Genomic DNA, 23,632 nt, shown 5'->3' on the forward strand with positions numbered 1-23,632 from the left:
ACCAAACCCTGGGACACTCTCAGAGAGACGTCTTGCCATTTATCGTTGAACCATTGGACTATTCTTTGAGTACAATCATTCAAACAGTTCTAAACCCATCTATTGTCCTATAATCTCTTCCAGACCATGTATTTCCATTTCTTCCTCAAGAATACAAAGAGACGGGGCAGCTAGGTGGTGCAGTGAGTAGAGCACTGGCCCTGGAGTCAGGAGGACCTGAGTTCAACTCTGGCCTCAGACACTTAACACACTTACTAGCTGTGTGACCTTGGGCAAGTCACTTAACCTCAATTGCCCTGCCTTACCCCTGCATTAAAAAAAATAAAAAAAATTAAAAAAAAGAATACTAAGAGACATGTTACTAGATGCTTTGTTAGAAACCAGATAAAGTATATCTTCAGCATTATCCTGGTTTACTAATTTGGTTAACAATCGAAAAAGGAAAACAGACTTAGTGATGGGGGGGCTGGGATGATGAAAACAAGCTAGCGATTTTCAAATATTCAAGGGGCTATCTTATGACAGAAGGCTGGAATTTCTTCTTCACAGCTTCAGAAGATACCCTTAACTTCAATGGGTTGTTGACACAGGGAGTCAGATTTTGATTCAGTGGAAGGAAGAACTTTCTAACAGTCAAAGCTGTAAAAAAAATGTGATGGGCCATCTATGAGGCAGTCAATGTGCCCGACACGGAGCTCATTGATTGTGCTTTCTGAATCTTTGCATAAAAATGTTTAAGATTTTAATTATTGTTCCCCAGATTCTGTAAAGTCTGATGTAGGCATCCTGCCCACTTCTTGTAATTAATTGGCTCCAAGAATACACAAATTTAGGTGAAACCACATTACGAGGGGCTCTAGTTTTTGTACCTAATGATCTGACACAAACTTTCTTGCTGTTCCTTGAATGGGAGAGTCCAAATATCTGCCTTTCCACTGACTGGTCCTCATGCCTGAAATGTTCTCCCTCCTCACCTCCACCTCTCAGCTTCCCTGGCTTCCATCATGTCTTACCTGAAATTCTCTGCCTTCTACAAAAGGACTTTCCTTGTGCCCTTCACTGCTAGTGTCTTCCCTCGGAGATTACCTCCAATTTATACTGTACATACCCAGTATGTACATAGCAGCTTGCATGTTCTCTCTCCCATTAGAACGTAAGCTCCTCAAGGGCAGGGACATATTATTTTTGCCTTTCTTTGTATGCTCAGCTCTTAGCATGTTGAAGATGCTTAATAAATGCTTATTGACTTGACTTCAGGAGCAACATCATAATTTTCTAAGTGGGAGATTAGTTCGTTTGATTGAATGATAGTGGGTCCACTTTAGCTATAGGTGTTTGAACAGAAGAAGCTGGTTGATTTGATGGGGATGGTATAAGGTAAGTTCTTAAATTGGTGTTGGACTAGGTAGTGTAAAATCTCTTCTAATTTGAGAGGCTATGCTTCCATATACAAAGAAACACACATAGTGATTCTGTATCTTTTGAAAGTTTATTTGCTTAGGGGAAAAAAACAACAAATGCAGAATTTGATTCTAGGAGATAGAGTTTTCCTTGCTCAGCCTTGTTCTGTCCCAGACTATATAGCTGCAACTTTTTGGTGGAGGGGAAAAGGATCAGATGGGATTCAAAAGAGAGCTTGGATGTGGCAGGCCCAAGGGTTCTGTATAAGGTGTCTCAGGGAACAGGAGGGCTTGCATTAGGGTATAGCTGGGGCCAGCCCCACAAGGTTGTTGCCTCGGTCAAAGACAGAGTAAAACTGACGAATGAACACATCCCCGAGGATCCAGAGCGGCCCACCTGAGGACCCCGTGTTGAGGCCCTGGAAACCACCAAGGCAGAACTCCATTCCATCCTCAAAGCCCTGCAGTTGAAAAGAACAGTGCCAGGGATGAACAAGAGGAAACAGGAACTTCTCACTTCCTCAGAGTTTGCCCTTTGTGGCTGATGGTGGCACCAGTGGCCTAACAGACCTTACTTAAGTTTGGGGGGGGTATTCATTCTTTCCTTTCCCACCCCACACATTAGGGCTCATGGAGGTGGGCCACACAGTGGGTCAGACTTAGAATCATGTTTGGGAAGAGCTGGAAGGAATCTTAAGAGATCATTGAATTGTATCCCCTTTGTTTTCCAGATGAGGAAACAGAGGGCCAGAGAAGCTGTGGGCAGATGGGTTCAGTGCTCGCTGATTCTCTCAAGTCATAGAAGCAAGCTGGAGAGGGGCTTCTGGGATTTATGTGCAGTCCAGGTTACATGAGAGTATGATAGCTGCTGGAGAAAGGGGAAGCAGCAGCCCCATGAGGAAGGACCAACTGTTGGCAAAAGATGGAAAAAACACCTACTGTCATTGTGTAGGCTGTAGGGGAGAGGGTGTAGGGGATCCCGTTGATGGTGAAGGTGACGTCTGGCATCACATTGAGGTTATTACACTCCAGTAGATACTAGGAGATGACAGAAGGGAAAATACTGACATCTCTCTCTGTTCAGTGGCTACGAGACACCATATAAGGAAAATCCCCATATTCTTTCTACCCACTCTCTCTGCCCCAAGTGCGCACTCACATCTCCATTTGTAAGCACTGCCCCAATGGCATTCTGCAGCTGTTTGATCTTGTCAGGTGGTCCCGTGATGAAGGATGTCCCTGTGTCCACTATGGCTTGGCAGCCCTCAGCGCAGAATGTAACAGTGTCTCCCACCTGAATGCTAGGGGTAAAGGTAAAGAAGTAGGGAGGCTGAAGGACTGTGGAACAGAGGACCATGGAATAAAGCTTGGAGAGATGGCCCTCTGGGCAATGAGTCTGATCCCCACTGTCCTAACAACATAAGAAATAAAGAACAAAGAAAGAGAGAGAGAGAAAAAGAAGGAAGAGAAGAAGGGAGTGGAGGAAGAAAGAAGGGAGGGAAGAAAGAAAAAAGAAAGAGAGGAAAGGAGAAAAAAAGGAAAAAGGAGAGGAGGAAAAAGGAAAGGAGGGCAGGAAGGAAAGGAAGGAAGGAAGAAAAAGAAAAGGAAGGAAGGAGGGAAGAAAAATGGGAGGGAGGGAAGGAAGAGAGAGAGGAAAGGAGGAAGAAAGGAAAAAACGAAAGGAAAGGAAGAAAGAATGAAGGAAGTAGAAGTCAGAGATAGTATACCTGACATATTTTAAAGGGCACACTGAAAAAATAACTTTCTTTGCTAGTTTGTTGTTTATTAAGTCTTGTTAAATGCTAAGGATTCTAAGCAATATTTCAATTATTTCTCCCATCAAAGTTCTCCCTGGATGTCTCATTATGTTGTGGAGTTCCTATTGGGTTCTGGAAGATGATACAAGTAGAATGTAAGTGGTGACAGGATCAGCCAAGGGCTGAAAAGGCTCTAAGTACTGGTCCAATGATGGACTTGATATCTGCTATCCAAGGATCATTGTAACTCAAAATAGAGTTCATTACCAAGTTGGTTGGAAGGTGATGGCTTTTTTTTCTTGCCTACAGTGACTCCCGAAGGCCATCTATTTGGAGGAATTGCAATCTGCTTTGGTGAAAAGAATACTCATACTAATGAATTCAGAAGTGGTATATGATGAACTACTGATTTTTGCATAACTATTTTTGGACATGCATCTATTGTGTCAAAATACAATGTGTTAATGAAAACAACAACAACGAGGATTCAAACACAGCATAAAATCCCAGATGTAGGACTGGAAGGGACCTAAGATGTCACCTAGTCTAACCCTTTTATTTTATAGATGAGGAAAATTAGCTTTAAAGTCAGAATTGGGATTTGAACTCAGATCCTGGGCTCCACAGTCAGCAAACTGTGGAATCACTCTACTACATTGCCTTCTAAGAAATCTTTTAAAAATATCTTTTTAATCTGCACCTCCCATATGTTCATTGCTGTGGCCCGAGTAAGTCAGTCAGTGCCACCCATGGAAAATACTCACTTGTCCAGTGTTATCTGCCAGTAGCCCTGCACGGTGACTGGGACCCAGTTCAGGCTTCCAGTGAAATGAGTGTGATCATAACCTCCAAAAATCAGCTCACTTCCAGTGGTGCTGTCTTCATTCCTAAAGGGAGAGAAAGGCAGGCAGCCAATGAGGGGGAGGCCTCAAGAATCCTCCAAAAACAAGTCTGTGTGTCTGTCTGTGTCATTTTCTTGTAGATGCCCCAAGTGGAATATCTTACCTTATTTGATCCTTACAATAACTTTAAGAAGTTCTATTCCTATTGTACAGGTGAAAGGACTAAGGCATGGATGGGTGAAGTGATTTAGGATTGTCAATTTGGAGCTGGAAGCAAACTTAAAAGTTGACCTTTATTTTATCTTCTCTTCCTTCCTTCCTTCCTTCCTTCCTTCCTTCCTTCCTTCCTTCCTTCCTTCCTTCCTTCCTTCCTTCCTTCCTTTTTTCCTTTTCTTTCTTTCTTTCTTTCTTTCTTTCTTTCTTTCTTTCTTTCTTTCTTTCTTTCTTTCTTTCTTTCTTTCTTTCCTTCTTTCTTTCTTTCCCTCTTTCTTTCTCTCTCTCTCTCTTTCTTTCTTTCTTTCTTTCTTTCTTTCACAATCAGAGTTAAATGATTTGCTCAGGGTCACACTGCTAGTGTCTGAGACTGGATCTGAACTCAGGTCATCCTGACTTGAAGGCCGGTGCTCTATTCACTGTGCCACTTAGTTGCCCCTACCTTCTTTATTTCAGAGATGGGAAAACTGAAGTTCAGAGAGGTTAGGTGATTTGACCAGGGTCACACAGAGCCAAAGGGGCAGAGCTGGGATTTGAATCCATGTCCTCTGACTCAACATCTAGAAGTCTTTTCACAGTACCACGGCTAACTTCCAAAAACCCCACTGCCACCACCAACAAAGTCACCTCCTCCCTTTCCTAGCTAGGGTCAGCCTCACAAGACCAGGATTACGAGGCATTGTTATAAGGATTTATCAAGGGCATCACAAAGGACTTCTTTCACATCTGATGACTATTCAGCATCAGAGCCAAGGCTCAATCTCAGGTTTTCTAACTCCAGATCCCAGGTTTTTTTTTCTACTCCATCACGATATTTTAATCTCGTATTCTTCTCTGATCTTTTGCTTTATGTTCCAAGTCTCTAGCATCAAATTGCTATTCCCCATTTTATAGATGGGGAAACTGAGGCAGGTTGAGGTTAAATGACTTGCCCAGGGTCACACAGCTGGGAAGTATGTCTGAGGTCACATTTGAACCCAGATCTTCTGGACTTCAAGCTGCTTCTTCTAACCATTTCTGGAAAGCCATGGTCCCACTTTGCTCTGGCTAAAATCACATTTGGAGTATTGTTCTCAGTTATGGGTGTCCCATGTTAGAGAGGACCTTTATAGACAAGCTAAAGGATATCCTGAGGAAGGTGTTGAGGATAGTGAGACTGGAGGCCATGCAGTAGGAGGACCAGTTGAAGGAATTAAGCATGTTTAGCCTAGAGAAGAGGAAGCCTTAGGGGTGGGGAGGTTGTAGCCTTTTCAAGGATGTGAAGGGCTGTCACAAGGAAAGAGAGATTAGACATGTTCTATGAAGATTGAAGTTGTAAAGAGGAAAGTTGAGGCTTGTAATAAAGAGAAAGTTACTAACAATTAGAGCTTCCCCACAATGTGGAGGGAGAAAAATGCCCCTCTACAGGAGTCTTTAGGCAGAGGTCGGTAGACCACCTGTTGGGCTGTTGTGGAGGGAATCTCTCATATGTGAATCGGGTTCCATGGCTTATGAGTCACCTCCTGATCCCTGAAAGTCTGTGCTTTGATGAGCGACTGTCTGAGCTACTCTCTATGAGTCAGTTAACTTCCTAGGCCTCAGGAATAGGAGGTTAAAAACATCCTGGTTGAACAGGATCTATATGGGACATAGTGAGTTCATGGACGAAAACATGGATGTGAATTTCTTCTTCTCCAGGGGTGGGAGGAGCAGGTGGGAATTCTAGGAAGTCTAGGAAGAATATGCACAGGTTTTGACACCAGGCATCTGCCTGCCCAATGAACAGAGGGAACATCTACATATTATTGTTCAGTTGCATCTGACACTTTATGACCCCATTTTGGGATTTTCTTGGTAAATATACTGGTTTGCCATTTCCTTTTCCAGAACATTTTACAGATGAGGAAACTGAAGCAAACAGGATTAAGTGATTTGCCCAGGGTCTTACAGCTAGTAAGTGTCTAAGGCCAGAATTGAACTCATGAAGATGAATCTTCCTGATTCCAAGCTCAGCACTCTGTCCACTGTGCCACCTAGCTGCTGAACAACTACGTAGAATCACAGAATCCTGGGCTGGAAGCACCTTCGAGATTTTCTAGTCCAATCCTGCTCCATTCCTTCTAAAATACTCCTATAAATGGTCTTCTAAATAAACTCTGCTTGAATATTTCCAATGACGTAGAACTCACTACTTCATGAGGCAGCCTATTCCATTCTATTGAACAATCATTTATTAAATACCTACTATGTGCCGAGTATTGTGGTAGACACTGGATGGAAGGAACATTTATTTATTGCCTACTATGTACCATGTACTGTTTTAAACACTTGGCAAACATCGTCTCATCTTCATGACAATCCTATGAGGCAGGTGCTATTATGGTCCCTATTTTATAGTTGTGGAAACTGAGGCAGAGGTTAAATGGCTTGCTCAGGGTCACATAGATAGTAAGTAGCTGAGGTTAGATTTTAAATCAGATCCTCCTGACTCAAAGCCCAGAGCTCTATCTACCAGTGCTATCAAAAAAATTTAATAAGTCCTGTTTTTGAAGAGCTCACATCCTACTAAGGGGAAATGAGATATAGACAGCTCAGAAAATATATAAAATACAAAATAAAAGCAATTTTCTGGGAAGTGGGGAGGTTACTAACAAATTGGTGGATGGGGGATCAGGAAAGGTCTTTTGTGAGAAATGGCATTTGGGCAGACCTGGATCAAGACCATATTGGAAGCCCAGCAAAGTCTGAGCCAATGCATACAGGACACAGTAAATGATAAAAGTTTATCATCCATATGAACACATTCTTCATCATCACCTGGGGAACAACAAAAGAGAATGGATTTGCTCTGAAGAGGGATAGAGTCAGGTTAGCTCTAAGAAAGAACATCCTGATTGGAAGGGCTGAGTGATGAAGGTTATGGAATCTCTTTTGTTGAACTTGGAAAATAGGATGACACTTCATTCATTCATCCATTCGTTCAACAAAAAAACATTTGTTAAGGGTGTGCTGCCATCTTGGATAACTTAAGTAAAGATATGTTTGGAGGCAGGGAAATAGTCTGCATCACCTGTAGAGGATGCAGTTCTTAATGTATTTGGTAGTACAGGGGCCAGTGGTTGATAAGGTGAAAAGGGTACTGAATTTGGAGTCAGAGCCCCTGGGTTCAAGTCCTTCTTCTGACACCTATTACCTTGTGACCTTGGGCAAATTGTACCACCTCTGAGCCTGAGTCTGCTCATCTGTAAAATATGTATGATATTTCTTGCATTATTTACAAGGGTGTTGTGGGAATCAGACCCTAGATGTTATGTACTTTGGAAACCATAAATTGATTTAGAAATATGAGCCACGATCATTACCTGCTCAGGTAGACGGAAAACATAGGTATATCCACCAAGTTTTGGGCCATCATATTGTCGAACACTGGAGTGACCCCTCCCGCAGCCAATGAGGGATATCCCAGCCCCAGGATCCCATCAAATGGTGCTTCCAAAAAAGTGCTTCCTGGCTCGCTGACACTCTCTCCAAACTGCTGGTTGGCTACTGTAATCCCTTGCACCTGGCAAGAAAAAAAAATCCCCAAGAAAGAGATTGTATGAAATCAAAGTTCCTGGGTGCTAACTTCAATCGCCATCTGTTTTGCTAAGTGTCCTGAGGCAATTTCCTTGCCATAATGATCTTTGTTACCCCTCCACCCGCTTTAAATGAAGGGGGGGGATTGTTGAGATGTTGTTAATAGTCTGAATTGCTCAAAGGAATATGAACCATGTAAAGTTAAGATGCTATAATCATCATTGTTATATGGGCATTTCTTTTCTCTCTCCTCCCTCCCTGCCACTTAGCTCTGGCGATGGCTTACCAGCTATAAGAGAAGACATTTGATAGAAATTCACAGATAGGATTAGGAATGGAAAGAACATCTTTGAGAGAAAAGAAAACAGTGTTCCCTATTTTGTCTTACGGAAACTTGATCTGTTCCGATGATTCCTGTCAAGTTCCCTGTCCCATATTGAATGAAGAAATGGTTCCCATTCTCGAAATAAGTGCTGGACTGAGAGGGGTGGAATTGACGGTGATTCTCTGTAATGCAAAAATAATGCTCCCATCACCTGCCAGTGTCCTGTTGGTTAATCCAATTAAATCCAATCCAATCCAACAAGCATTTATTAAATGCTTCCTATGGGCAAGGCATTGTGCTGAGCATTGAGAATATAAAGGAAAAAACCCAGCCCCTTCCCTCAAGGAGCTCACATATCACCAGGGAGCTTGTGGAATCCTCAACCTTGGAATCTTCAGAATGGTAAGGCAGCTGGGGTAGCTGGATTTGGAATTAGAGGACCAGAGTTTGAATATAGCTCCGGGTGACTTTGGGTTTGTGGGTCTCAGTTTCCTTGTCTGTAAAATGAGAGAACTTTAGAAGACCTCAAAGATTCCTTCTAACTCTACTTTCTATGAACCCACGTGTGGGGTCTTCAGGCCATCTCATCTGTTCCCTCCCTGGGTAAGCTACCTTGTCTGTGATTGTCCAACACATGAGTCACTAGCAACAGTAGCTCATTGGTTTGTGGCCAGATTGTGGGCAGCTGAGTCATTGGTTTACAAATGTGATATCATTAGTGTGAGATGTTGCTACACACATACGTGATTATTTGGACACTTCCTGTTCCTAAAATTGCCAGATAAATGGGTTCTTTTCTTATACTTGTGTTTTCATCTTTGTCATTCTTCTCCTCCTGGCTCCATGTGACATGTCACCTCATCAGCCTGAGCTAATGGGGTGAGCCGGTGTCCATAAATCACATGGAACCCTAGACTTGAATGATAGCTAATAAAAATAACTATAACTTAGATAGTGCTTTAAAGTTGGAAGAATACTTTATAAATTTATCTCATATTTATCCTCACAATAGCCCTGGGAGGTAGGTGCTCTCATCATTCCCATTTTAAAGATGAGGAAACCGAGAGCCAGAAAGAGGAGAAGTGACTTGCCCAAGGTCTTCTAGCAAATTAGGGATCAAGTCAGGACTTGAACCAAGGTCTCCTAATTCCTGTTTCATGTTCCCTGTACTGTACCACATTGGTAAGCAACATTAATCTAAATGTGAACAAATGGATGTTCTCCATCCCAGTCAGACTAGGACCTCCTTAGATATGAAATATCCCCTAGAGGAGGAAATTACACAGTCAGCCTTGGTCACCCAGCATCTCACCTTAATTCTCAGGCCACAGTCAGGCAATTCTAAACAGAGGAGAACATCTACACCAATCACTGGTGCTATGGCTCATAATAGTAACCCATATCTATATAGCACTTAACATTTGTGAGGTTTATAGGTGCCAATCTACCTTGGGAGAGGGAAATCCCCATCTACAAATGAACGAATGTTTGTCAAGTGCCTACTATGTGCCAGGCACTGTGTTAAGTGCTTTACAAATATTATCTCATCTGATCCTCGATGCACCTGGGAGGTAAATACTATATCATCATCCCCATTTTACAGTTGAGGAAACTGAGGCACACAGAATCAGGGTCATACAGCTAATAGAATTACAGAATTAAAAAAGATCAGCATACTGCCTGCCCATGGACTGCAGACAGAGAGCACTCACAGCCAGATGGAGGTGGAGGTGGGGTGAGCTAATAGTATCAGAGACTAAATTTGAACTCAGATTTTCCTGACTCCAATCCCGATGCTCATTATCCATTGTGTCACTTAACTGCCTTGGTTAGCTTTTTATGCTGTTGAAATCGTAGGTTTAGTTAAAAAAAAAATAAAAGTCTGCAAAGTGCTTTCTTCATAACAGCTCTGTGTGGTAAGTAGTATTATCAACATTCCCATTTTTTTATACATTAGGTAACTGAGGCATAGCCATATTAAATGACCAACTAAGGCAGCTTAGTTTTTTTTATTATTATTCAATAAGCATTCGTTAAGTACCTACAATGTACCAGACAACAGGCTAGCTCAGTTGGTAAGTATCACAGCCTGGACTCCGACTCAGTCCTTTAACACTGACTTCAGGGCTCTTTCCATCATGCCTGCCTGTCTATGTGAATTTAGTGGTCTAGACACTGGATTTAAATGAGACTGACTTCCTCACTGAATAAAATATTCCGAGAAATTAATCTAATTTGACTCTGCCTTTCACCATTAATAATAATAGTGATAGTCATAATAAAACTGAAAAGGGAATTCCCCATGAAGAAGTTCCCTTTGCTACGGCTCCAGCTCAGCCGAAAGAAGCCACTGATTGGCTTGAAACTGATTGTCCAGCTCGGCTTTGTTGGCTATCCTTGCCTGCTTGCCCAGAAGTAGTCATTTCCCACTTAATCCTCCCCATTTTTCCTTTAGCTCAAGCCCATGTCATTACAGATTCAAAGGTTTCTTTTTGGAGCTGCTGAGTTTTTCCTCAGTGATTCTCAACAGGAGGGAAGAGTTTGCCTTGAGTGTGACCAATGTGCAGAGGCTCCCACCTCAGCATCATCTATAAGTGATCCCGGCAGAAGGAGAGACTATGGGATGGGTGGAATGGTTAGAATGGGAGGGGGAGACTATGGGATGGGTAGAATGGGAAGAAGAGACTATTTTTGAAGCCTGAAGCTACTTGTTCCACGCATTCTCCAGGTACACTTTTGTAATCACTCACACCCAAACAGCCGGGTTGCTTCCCATCTCCTTCCCTCTCCCCAGTTCCACTTACGGCAAGCTGGGCTGGTACAGTACACGGAAGGGACCCAGAGATTGGAGGAACCCGTGTCGAAGATGACAGTGAAATTCTGCGGTGGGGAGCCAATGGAGATGACCCCAAAGTATTCCGTCTGAGAAAATGGGAAAATTTGAGTTGTGTGTATGAGCAAAGAGAGGATGTTTTTTCCAAAGGGCTGAGTGAGGACAGGAATCAAGCCATGTTGAAACACAAATACTACTCCTCCCGTCTAAAAACCAGTTTATTTCAATCAAAGTCATTTTTCAATAATATCATTAAAATATTGTAAGCAGGGTCCACCAGAATATCATGAAACTCTGACATAAATTTGTTGGCTGTTCATTCATTAAAACATTTATGACATGGTTCCTAGGAAGTTAACGGTCCCTGGTAATGATGTCACCTAATTTTGTGGATTCATGGAACCCATTCATGAAATGAGGTGGGCTGTAGGCCTGCATCAGACTTTACAAAATCTGGGCAACAAAAATGCTGCAAAGCTTAGAAAAATTTTGCATAGTTTCATAAAGGCAGAAAAAAGGCCTCCAAGAAAACAAATAACAATGCCTTTCACTAACAGTTTCCAGAAAGCTTACATGTACATTATCCCATTTGATCCTCACAACACTCCTATGAGGTAGGCAGGGTGAGTATTTGACAGATGAAGAAATGGAGGCTTTGAGACATGAGGTGACTTGCCCAGAGTTATGAGCCAGCGAGGTCAGAACGAGGACTGGACTTTAGGTTTTTTGTTTGGGACACCTCTGTGTCCATTGGCTTCTTTCTTCTACCTCCCTCCCTTCTCTCTACTGGAATTCAAACCCACCCACCCAATTCTCAGAAACTTTTTATCTGAGCTCTATATTGTTTTGTCAGAGAAAGATCTGCTTAGCCCTGGCAGAGCAGAAAAGGGAGCAATTATGCAGGCATTTGGGGCTGCTTATCCAGATGGACCAAAGGTAGCTGGAATTCAAGCCCAGAAATTAACTGTTCACACCACTGTCTGGTCCCCTCAGTCCTGCTTTCTTCTTTTGGTTCCCCCATCCCTTTTCTCCTTACATCTTGGTAATTGATGAGGGGCTCATTAACATTCTGGTCTTGGGAGCAGGAATCAGTGAACTGGACCATATCCAACTTGTGGGTCTCCCAGAATTGGGAAAGTTGGCTCCTTTCCCTCAGGGTTTTCCGAACGGATTTGTGTCTCCTCAAGGGCACCCTGAAGAATAAAGAACACCACCCAAACCCCTGGGTGAGAAGTGTTGATAGTGTTTCATCACTCATGTCTGCCAGCATTCAACCTCTAGCCTATGCCATCCCAGCCATTCTAATTTCTAGGCCAGGGGTTCTTAACTTGATGTTCACAGACCCCTCCCCCAGCCAAGGGTGCATGGATAGATTTCAGACATCTATGAACTTGAATGAGAAAAAAAATTACATCTTTAATTTCATCAAATCTCTAACTGAAATTTATCATTTCCTTCAGTGATGAATGTAGAATAACAAACCTTTATTTTGAGAAAGGGTCTATGGTCTTCGCTGGACTTCCACGGAGATTCATGTGAAACAAAAAGGTTAAGAACCTACACTAAAGAATAGCTCAAGAGACAGGGGACCTGACAGAGAAGATTCTTGGTTTCCACTTGACTGATAAGACTTCCTGCTTGCTTCCTCTGTCTCAGTTTCTCCTGTAAAAATGAGACTTTTGCAGTCAAGGTACACTTACAAGGTATAGGTAAAATGCTTTGAGAGCATTCATTCATTTATTCCCTTCCTTCTTTCCTTCCTTCTTTCTTTCCTTCCTTTCCTTTTTCTTTCTTTCTTTCTTTCTCTACCTTCTTGTCTTCCTTCTTTCTTCCCTTCCTCTTTTCCTTTTTCCCTTCCTCTCTCCCTCACTTCCTCTCTCCCTCCCTTCCTCCCTCTCTCCCCCTCCCTTCCTTCCTCCCTTCCTCCCTTCCTTCCTCCCTTCCTTCCTTCCTTCCTTCCTTCCTTTTTCCCTTCCTTCCTTCCTTTTTTCCATCTCTCTCTCTCTCTCTCTCTCTCTCTCTCTCTCTCTCTCTCTTTCTCTTTCTCTTTCTCTTCCTCCCTTTCTTATGTACAAAGCACTATTTTAGGTACTAAGGATACAAAGAAAAAAAACAGTTCCTGCCCTCAAGGAGCTTGGGTTCTGCTGGAGATCTTATAACAAAAGTACTGGAATGTCTCCAGACATGCAAGAGCTAAATTCAATTAAACAAACATTTGTTAAGTGCTTGCTCAATGCAAGCCACTATGCTTGGGATACCAAGGCAAAAACAGAGGCAGTCCTGCCCTTGAGGAAGTTCTATTCTATCAGAACAACTAATTTGATTATTCAAAAGTGAAAGGTTGACCAATTTTCTATATTTAGGGAAGGCAGAGAATTCCCTGGGACAAAGACTGCAGGCTAATTCTCTTTTAAGGTCTTTTGCAGATCAAAATCCTATGAAGCTTCTTGGTGAGGCTGTAAGAGCTATAAATTGCTGAAGAATTTCATAGAGTCTCAGAGTTGGATGACTAATATGGAAATAGGTTTTACATGATTGTCCATTTATAACCTATGTCAAATTGCTGACTCTCTTACAGATGGGGGAGAGGAGGGAGGGAAGGAGAAAATTTGGAACTCAAGATTTTTAAATGAATGTTAAAATTTGTCTTTACATGTAATTAGAAAAAAAAATACTATTAAAAAAAAAGACTCTCAGAGTTGAAAGGGGACATCAGAGGTCAAACATTCAGCCTCTACCTGAAGCAGGAATTCCATTTACAATATTTTCAACAAGCTGTCATGTGGCCTTTGCCTGGAGATATCCAGTGAGCAGGAACTCACTTCCTCCTGAGGTATTTCCCATCAACTACTTAAGAAAAGGATCATCTTATTTGTCTGAAAGACTAAACCTGCAGAGGCAGGAGAATAGACAAGTTGACCTTTAGAGAACCCACTGGTTATTTCAGGCATAGGATGGAAGGGACCTTGGATATCATCTAAGCTGACCCCTTCCCTCCCATTTTACAGATGGGAAAACTGAGGCTTAGAGACGCCAACTTGACCAAGGTCACACAGGTGACAGAGCCAGGATTCATACTCAGGGTCTCTGACTCTAAATCCATTGCCTTCTGTCTGCTGCTCTAGATAACATGACCCATAAGATGACCTCTCATCAGCCAGGTTTTTATGAAAATTTCCTTGCCACCATTTCCCTACCAGTCTTCCCCTCTAAGGGAAGTCAGGGGTTTGGGGGCCCTCTGATTCCCCTAAATAAAGGGCCAAAGCAGCATGCTCACCTGAGTAGCCCTTGGACCAATCCCAGGCCAAGCAGCAATTGCAGTGAAAGAAGGAAGGTTTTCATCCTGATCCCCCTGGCTCTGACTCTACCACTCTCTCAATGGCTTCTTGGAATCCCTCCTTTATGTTCTCACATGAGGCAGTGGAAAAGCAAGTTTCACCTCACTCCCCCAAAGCCAACCCAACCCAGATCTGAGAAGCTGCTGATAAGGCCCCTGAAAGTCAATAGCAGTGGACCAAAGGTAAACAGAGGGCATGTGTAATAGGGCGGTCCCACTTTCAACCATGGCTTAGTTACTTCCCTGAATGGGAAGGGCATGAGTGGAATGATAGAGGACTCCATTTACCCAGATTTGGGGTCTATGCGTTTTTATATCAGGAATGGACCATTGGCCCACTTCCAGACACTGGCAGGTTACTTGACCAAAATGGGGGTTTTCAGTGATGGGAATAGCAGGGTTCTGAGCACCACACTACATGGGGCCTACTTGTCCTTGAAGACCTTCCCAGGTTTCAAAAGAAAGGAGATAGAAATATAATCCTTCGCCATTGCTTGTCACAAACATGGGAAAGGAACCCAGCAGCTCTCCCACCAAAATTGTCAAAGCTATTGACCTGGAAAGAACATGTACAGATGTCATTGTTCTTCATCAATCATTTCAGTTGTGTCTGACTCTTCATGACTTCATTTTGGGGTTTTCTTGTGAAACACACTGGACAAATTTGCCACGTGTCTATCTATCTATCTATCTATCTGTCAACCTATCTCTAACAGTGTTGAGATTTCATTAGTGTAAGTAACTCCTCATGAGGAGGTTGATGACTGTTCTTCAATTTGTACTGTTAGAGGGTTGCCTAGAGTACTTAGGGGTTCAATGATTTGTCTAAGGTCACCCAGCCAGGTTGTATCAAAGGCAGGATTTGAACCCAGTTCTTCCTAACTCTGAGGCCAGTTTGCTATCTGGTATACCACAGTACTTCTCACCATGCTATTACTAGCTCTCAATACAATTAAGCTCATTTCAACAAACATATATTGAATACCTCCTAGAGCAAGGCACATTGTTAGGCACTGGGAATACAAAGAAAAAAACAAAAACAATCTCTACCCCCCCGGAAGTTCGCATTCTATGGGATCATACTAATGGAAAAAACAAGGAAATATAAGGTAATTGGAGGAAAGAGAGAACATTTATAATGAAGGGAAAGGCAAAAGGCTTCCTGGAGGAGATTAGACCTGAGTTGGAATTTGGAGGCAACTAAGGATCCCTAAAAGGTAGAGGTGAGGAGGGAATGCATTCCAGGCAGGGAGGACAGCCTTGCAGAAGCATGGCAGTGGGAGGTGAAAGACTGAATTTGAGAAAAAACAAGTATGCCAGTATGTCTGGACATAGATGTGTAAAGGAAAATAATGTGAAGTAAATCCAGGGAGGTTATCTAGAGTCAGATTGGTAAGGCTTTACCCACCAAACCTAGGGGCTTTTATTTTATCTTAAAGAAGATAGGGAGTCACTGAAGATTGTTGAGCAAGGTGGTGACAGGGTCAGACCTGTGCATTAGAAATATCCTGTAAAGCAAGAAGGCCTCAAAGGTCCCTTTCCAACTCTAAGGCTATGATCTATGTTTATTCAATTGTTAGCATTTCCTCTGGGGAGTGGATGTTTCTGTGTGGCTTACCTCACAGGGCTACTGTGAAGAAAATCTTTGCAAACCTTTAAAGGCTATATGAATATGAGCTACTTTCTTTAAAAAAAATTAAGGTTCCGGTTTACAGAAATTAAAATTAAAGAATTTTAAAGAAAAAATATTCAGTGTTCTAATTTCTTTCCATTCAAAACATATGGGACATATATATTAGTTCTGGTCAAACTGATTCCCTAGGCACTGCCTTGGAAAAAGCTTGTTCAATTTGTTTCAATGACATCGTAACAGTAACAATGAAAACAGTAACAGCAACATTTGGCTTTGGTTCGTTTGGTCAATGTGGTTTCCATTAGGTTTAGCTAGGTGTGGATCTAGGGAGCCTTCGCGTATTATCATTGGGCAAAGTAGACTGTGAAATCTTTTCTTCTCACTCCACAAGGCAACATTGGGTAGGTCGATACATGGCTGGTCTGTGATGCTTTCCTTTCCCCAGCCCACTGTCCCACCATGGATGCTCAGGGAATAACCTCAAATGGTTTTAATAATTGCAGCTCCGTGGTATAGTGGATAGAGTGGTGGGACTGGAGTCAGGAAGACTCCTCCGAGTTCAAATCTGGCCTCAGACACTTACTAGCTGTGTGACCCCGGGCAAGTTACTTAATTCTTTTTGCCTCAGTTTCCTCATTTGTAAAATGAGCTGGAGAAGGACATGGCAAATCACTCCAGTATCTCTGCCAAGGAAATCCCAAATGGGGTCATGAAGAGTTAGACATGACTGAAAAACGACTGAACAACAAAAAATTTCAACAACCCCACATAGTCGGTCCTAGAGGGACTCACAGGTGGAAGAGAGAGCTTGGGGAGAGGTTATGGGAGCTCTGATTTAATTCATCCTGTAGACCTGGGGGCGGTGCACTATTGTAGTGTTGAGAATGGGATGCATGGAATTGTAAAGTCATGATCACCCAACCTGCTCCTGGGGGATCACCACCTGCTTGAAACATGAGGCAGAAAGTGTATATCTGATCACAGGATAAACTACTGTGAGGCCAGAGATTATGTCAGTGTGGAGGTTGACTAGTGCCATCTGCTGGACAATTATTTACTGAACGATGCCACTCAGGATGACAAACTGTAGAAAACCTGTTGTTGCCGTTGTTCTTGGTCCTTCTTTCTTGAAAAGGACCAATGACATCATGAGGGTGGGGTCTTGACTTGCTCGTGAATTGGACTCAAATGAGGCAGAGCTGTGTAAAGTTGACTGCCTCATTCTCTCCTCTAGAGTCATCAGAGTCCAGGTTGGTAAGACAAAAGTCAAGATGACTGGCAATGGCCCAGGGGACCCTTAAGAGATATGTACTGAGGCCTCACACCAAAGGTACTATCTATAAATATTTATTAAGTGTCTCTTATGTACTAGGCTCTGTGCTAAGCATTGGGAATACAAAAAGAGGCAAAAGACAGTCCCTACCCTCAAGGAGTTTGCAATCTAATGAGTACAGCTGTGATTATAGGTCATTGGAGAAGGGATGACTTTATTTCTATGAGTTCTACTGGTTTTTTTTTCTGAACTGCCTACGAACTTGTCCATCTTTTGAGCCTTGTGAGCTTGCAAAGGGAATAGGTGACAACAGGTGGAGGTGATATAAAATAATGAAATTCTCAGATATTTAGGTGGGGGGGAAATAAGCCAGGAAGCTGAGAAATGTACTGAACTGTACCACTATGTCATGTGAAAGCCTCTGATACTACGGTTACACCAGAATTTTTGGCAAGAGTGGTTTTACCAGCTCAGCATGAAAATGTTGCAACTTCTGAAATAAGAAGCCTTGCTTTGGGTAGGAAAAAGATTAAACAAGGATATTCAGGCCTGTTTTCAATTGGCAATGCCATGGTATAGAAGAAAGGAAACTGGCTTTGCATTCAAGATTCTAATACTGATTCTGCCATTAATTAGCTAGTGTGACTGTGAGCGATCACTTTCTCCTCTCTGGGCCTCAGTTTCCTTCTCTGTCAAATGAGGAGATTGACCTAGAATCTAGTAGAATTGCAGGTGTCAAACACACAGCTCACAACCCCACTGAGTGTGGGTCAAAGCAGATCAAAATGTAGTTTCTATCTGATTTTAATGTGTTGATATATTAATTTAAAAAAAGAAATCTATGAATACCTGGTATTCTAAATCAATGTGTGGCCTACAGGGATGCTTATGCAGGTTCCTCTAGTGGTTCCATTTCTATGTGAGCTTGACACTTCTGGGCTAGACAATCTCTAAGATCTATTTAAGCATCTATGCATTCTTCAACTAAACTCATTCTTGGAAAGAAATAAGAAAAGCTTCTTGTTACATTGGAGACAGCTCCTGGTGTCTCCTGACAAGAAGTGGTGTGGTTCAACGGGGAAGGTACTGGCCTAGGATTCAGGCGACTTGGGCTCGAGTTCCAGCTCTGGCACTTTCTAGGTAGATGTTGTAATTCAGCAAACCTTTCTGAAATCTAGCTCCTTCCTCTACAAAATGAGAATTGTAATACTAATGGCTGCCTATGTTAATGAGCAGTTATGTGGGAAGTGTTTTGCAAGAATTTACGAAATACAAGCCATTACATTGGAGAGGGCCTTGGGGATCTCCCTGTGTGTGTATTGGATATTTGTTTTTTTCCACTTGATTTGGTTTTCTTTGGTTTGGCAGACTCTTCTTTTCCTTCCACGGCATCTGAAACAAGAAGGCTCAAATATCTCATGGTGTTATTGTGCCAAGAGATCTGTTAGCTTGGGTGTGACTTTCCCAAACAAACAGGAATCAAGATGAGGGGAGCAGATTAGATCAGAGCTCCTGTGGCTCCTTCTAGCTCTTGATAATGTATGGATCTTAGGGATCTTAGGGATTCTTAAATTTGGGAAAATTCATTTCTGAGGGTATGCAACAGCAGAGAGTGCCTCACCAAGGCTCAACATGGCTATGAGCCCTGTCCAATGGCACCAGTTAAAATGTCTCTTTGTTTATGCAGCTCTGTGATTCTGCAAATGTTGAGGGTCTGCAGGGGCGAGCGTGTGTGTGTGTGTGTGTGTGTGTGTGTGTGTGTGTGTGTATGTGTGTGTGTGTGTGTGTCTGTGTGAACAGCCAGTCAATCAACAATCAACAAGCATTTATTAAGTGCTCACTATGTGCTAGGTGCTGGGATAATGATAACGAGGTTGTCGCAGGCATTGCCAGAGCTAGCTCAGTGTTTGAGAGGCTCCAAAGGAAAGTATGGGAGAGAAGAGGTATTAGACTGACTACCAAACTGAAGGTCTACAGAGCTGCAGTGCTGACCTCATTGTTGTATGCCTGTGAAACCTGGACAGTCTACCAGCACCATGCCAGAAAATTGAATCGCCTCCATTTCAATTGTCTTGGGAAGATTCTGAAGATCATCTGGCAGGATAAGGTACCAGACACTGAGGTCCTTACTTCAACTAAACTGCCAAGCATTCAAACTCTACTTCAGAGAGTGCAACTCCAATGGGCTGGCCACATTGTTTGAATGCAGAACGCACCCTTGCCAAAGACTATTTTATGGAGAATTCACCCAGGGCAAGTGTTCACATGGTGGTCAGAAGAAGAGATACAAGGACACTCTCAAGGTCTCTCTTAAGAACTTTGGAATTGATTGTGTGACATGGGAGACACTGGCACAAGACTGCCCAGCATGGTGTGCACACATCAGAGAAGCTGCTGTGTTCTATGAGCAAAGCAGAATTGAAATAATTCAAAAGAAATGCAAGATGTGCAAATTTAGAGAATCCACCCAAAATGTTCACATGGACTATTTGTGCCCAGCCTGTGGTAGAACATTCTGAGCTCATATTGGTCTGATCAGCCACAGTCAGACATTGAAACTTGACTCTAGCATAGTGATGTCATTTTGGTCCTCTTCAAGAACGAAGGACAACAACCAACCAACAAAAGTGCTGGGAATACTAATTTTGTTGTTCAAGAATTTCAGTAATATCCAACTCTTCTGACCCCATTTGGGGTCTTCTTGGCAAAGATACTGGAGTGGTTTGCCGTTTCATTCTCTAGCTCATTTTACAGATGAAGAACTGAGGCAAACAGGGTTAAGTGACTTGCACAAGGTCACACGGCTAGGAAGTATCTGAGGCCAGATTTGAACTCAGGAAGATGTCTTCCTTACTCTAGGCCAGGTGCTCTATCCACTGTGCCACCTAGCTGTCAGGGAATATAAATACAAGAAGAAGAAAAAACAGTCTTGCCCTCAAGGAGCTTACATTCTAATGAGGGAAGACAACACATAAAAGGAAGCTAAAAGGGGGTTAACTGTTTATCCCTGTGCCTGTGAATGGTGCATTTGACTCTGTGTTTAATGTATCTGCTGTATATATCTGTGTGTGTGTGTCCATGTGGCATTATTAGGTCTTTGTGTGTATACAACATGGGACCTTGACTATATATCTATGTCCTGTGTGTGGTGAGTGGTTGTGTCTCTCTGTATGCACCTGTATATATTGTGTATCTCTTGTATGTTATGTCCACACAATTTCTTGTCCCTCTTCTGTTGGAGGGGAGAGAGCACAGGATGAAGATTCAAGAGATCTGGGTTTCCATCTCATCTCTGGTACTATGGGAATCTATAGTCTCCTCTTCTGCAAAATGGGGCCAATAATTCTAAGACAGCCTAATTCTCTGTGTTATCGTTTGGGAAATATTTTGTAAGCACTTAAGAAACATTGGAGAGGCCTGGGGCTAATCCTGAGTGTGTGTGTGTATTGGCCTCTGTGTGTGTGTGTGTGTGTGTGTGTGTGTGTGTGTGTGTGTGTGTGTAAGTGCCAGGACAGAAGCCACAATTTGCTCCTCCTGGTTCAGAGGGACTAAGGATTATACAAATTACTAAAACAAACTCAGAGCGAAAAGTGTTTGTGTTAACAAGCCACCAGTAGTTCACTTTGTGAACTTCACTTTGCGAAAAGGGAAGACTCCATGGAGGAGTTTTTTTTAGCTTTTATTCAGTATTTTATTGATCCCCAGTTACACGTAAAAACAATTTGTAACATTTGTTTTTAAAATTTTAAGTTCCAAATTCTCTCCCTTCCTCCCTCCCCAACACCCCTCCCCCACATTAAGAAGGCAAGCAATTCAACATAGGCTATACATGTGTAATCATGCAAAGCATTTCCATAATAGTCATGTTGTAAAAGAAAACACAGACAAAAAACTCAAGAAAAATAAAGTTTAAAAAACTGCTCCAACAGCTCCAAAAGACTCATGATGGAAAAAGCTATGCACATCCAGAAAAAGAATTATGGAGTCTAAATGCAGATTGAGGCAAACTTTTTGCTCTCTTTTTTCCTTCTTTTTTGGTTTTGTTTCTTTTTCCTCATGATTCATTCCATATAATTCTTCTTTACAACTGGACTATTATGTAAATAAGTTTGATGTCAAGGTATATGTAGAACCTACATTGGATTACATGCCCTCTTGGTGGGGGTGAGGAGAAGGAGGGAGAGAAAATATGGAACCCAAAAACTTGTGGAACTGAGTGTTGTAAACTAAAAATAAAAAATAAATTTATTAAAAAAATGCTTCAATCTGTATTCAGACACCATCAGTTCTTTCTCTGCGGATGGATAGCATTTTTCATCATGAGTCCTTCAGAGTTGTCTCAGACTGTTGTATTGCTAAGAATAACTAAGTCATTCATAGCTGGTTGTCTTAAAATATTGCTGTTACTTCGTACACAGTACATTTCTCTTTGCATCAGCCCATGTAAGTCTTTCCAGGTTTCTCTGAGAGCATCCTGCTCATCATTTATTATAGTACAGTAGTATTCCTCATAATCACATACCACAACTTGTTTAGCCATTCCCCAATTGATGGGCTTCACCTCAGCTTCTAATTCTTTATTCCCAGAAAAGATCTGCTATAAATATTTTTGTACATATAAGTCTTTTTCCTTTTTGTTTTTTAATCTCTTGGAATACAAACCTAATAGTGGTATTGCTAGGTCAAAGGATATGCATGTTTTTATAGCCCTTTGGGCATGGTTCCAAATTGCTCTAAAGAATGGTTGAATCAGTTCACAACTCTACCAACAGTGCATTAAAGTCTCATTTTTCCCACATCCCCTTCAGCATTTGTCATTTACCCTTCTCTGTCCTATGAGCCAATCTAATAGGTATGAAGTAGCAGCTCAGAATTGTTTTAATTTGCATTTCTCCAATCAATAATGAGTTAGAGTATTCTTTTATATGGCTCTAGGTAGCTTTGATTACTTCATCTGAAAACCGATCATATCTTTTGATCATTTCTCAATTGGGGAATGACTCTTATTTTTATGCATTTGACTCAGTTCTCTATATGTTTGAGAAATGAAGCCTTTATCAGAGAAATTTGTTTCAATTTTTTTTGCAGTTACAGTTACTAACTATATTTCCCTCCATCCTATTTCCTCTTCTCCATTTATTCTATTCTCTCTCTCCTTTTACCCTGTCCCTCCTCAAAAATGTTTTGCTTCTACTACTGACTACCCCTCCCCCAATCTGCCTTTCCTTCTATCACCTTCACTCTCCCCCTTCTCTTATCCCTTGCCCTTCTACTTTCCTGTAAGGTAAGACAGATTTCTATGCCCAATTGAGTGTGTATGTTATTCCCTGTTTGAGGCAATTCTGATGAAAGTAAGGTTTAGGGAGTTGGCGTTTCAGCTGAACCTTAAATGATGGGGAGGTTTTCAAAAGGCAGAGATGTGAGGATAGAGGCTATCCCGAGCAGGGAATGGATTTAGTAAAAGTGTAAAGATGGCAAAGTGCAAGTCTCCTATGTGGAATAGCAAATAGACCAGTTTGGATGGAGATATAGTGGAAAATAAAGCAGGTTTGTTGGGGGCCACATTGGAGAAGGTCTCGAGGTTAGAGTTCATTCAGTAGGTAATGGGGAGCCATGGTGGGATTTTAATCAGAGAATGACAAGATCAAAGCCCTGCTGTATGAAGATTAATTGGGCTGAGATATGCAGCATCAATTGCAACAAGGAGAAGTTAGAAGCAGAGAGATCGCTAATAGGTGATTGCAATAATATAGGCAGGCCTTAGTATAGGACTGAACTGGGGAGCTGGCAAAAACATGCAAAGAGATAGATCAATGTGACCAATATTGCATGGACTCTTGAAGAATTACAAAAATGGAAAACATTTTGTATGACATAAAGGGCTATGGAAACCGCTAAATAACCACAGTAGACAGACAATTCCTCCTTGGTTTCAATTATATTTTATACTATCGTTTGGGGTTCATTTGACAGATTATGAGCCTTGGATAAAGTGAACAAGATTGAGAATAAATTGTGTGTAATGAAAAAAAAAGGATTTGTGTTGTCAAATGATAACATATGCATTGTAATAATGGCTCACATTTATGTACCACTTGTGAGTTTGCCATATGCTTCTGATACCTGATTTTAAGCTGAGGCAGCTGGATGGTGTGGTGGATTGAGCACCAGGCCTGGAGTCAGGGAGACTTGAGTTTATAACCCAGCCTCATACACTTACTAGCTGCCGAACTGCTGGCAAGTCACTTAACCTCTGCTTGTCTCAGTTTTCTTCTCCGTAAAATGGGACTAATAAGAACACCTACCTCCCAGGTTGTTGTGAGGATCAAATGTGATAATAATTCTAAAGTTTTTAGCATAGCCCCTAGCACATAGGAAGCACTATATAAATGTTAGCTGTTATTATTAATCTTAGGGCAGCTGGATGGCACACTGGATAGAGCACTGGGTTTGGAATTAGGAAG

The 23,632-nt window shown here is 42.0% G+C and overlaps 1 protein-coding gene across 1 annotated transcript; it reads right to left on the reverse strand.

The window, feature by feature from the left end:
• Nucleotides 1–1,696: 1,696 nt before the first annotated feature.
• Nucleotides 1,697–14,355, reverse strand: CTSE (cathepsin E). Its single transcript, XM_036757380.1, has 9 exons — nt 14,203–14,355; nt 11,962–12,118; nt 10,897–11,014; nt 8,156–8,274; nt 7,554–7,753; nt 3,922–4,044; nt 2,560–2,701; nt 2,340–2,438; nt 1,697–1,861 (listed from the first exon to the last, which is right to left on the reverse strand). The coding sequence occupies exons 1-9, from the start codon at nt 14,265–14,267 to the stop codon at nt 1,697–1,699; spliced, it is 1,188 nt and encodes a 395-aa protein (XP_036613275.1). The 5' UTR covers nt 14,268–14,355.
• Nucleotides 14,356–23,632: the final 9,277 nt, after the last annotated feature.

This window comes from Trichosurus vulpecula, chromosome 4 (genome assembly GCF_011100635.1).
Source record: "Trichosurus vulpecula isolate mTriVul1 chromosome 4, mTriVul1.pri, whole genome shotgun sequence".
Lineage (NCBI taxonomy): Eukaryota > Metazoa > Chordata > Mammalia > Diprotodontia > Phalangeridae > Trichosurus > Trichosurus vulpecula.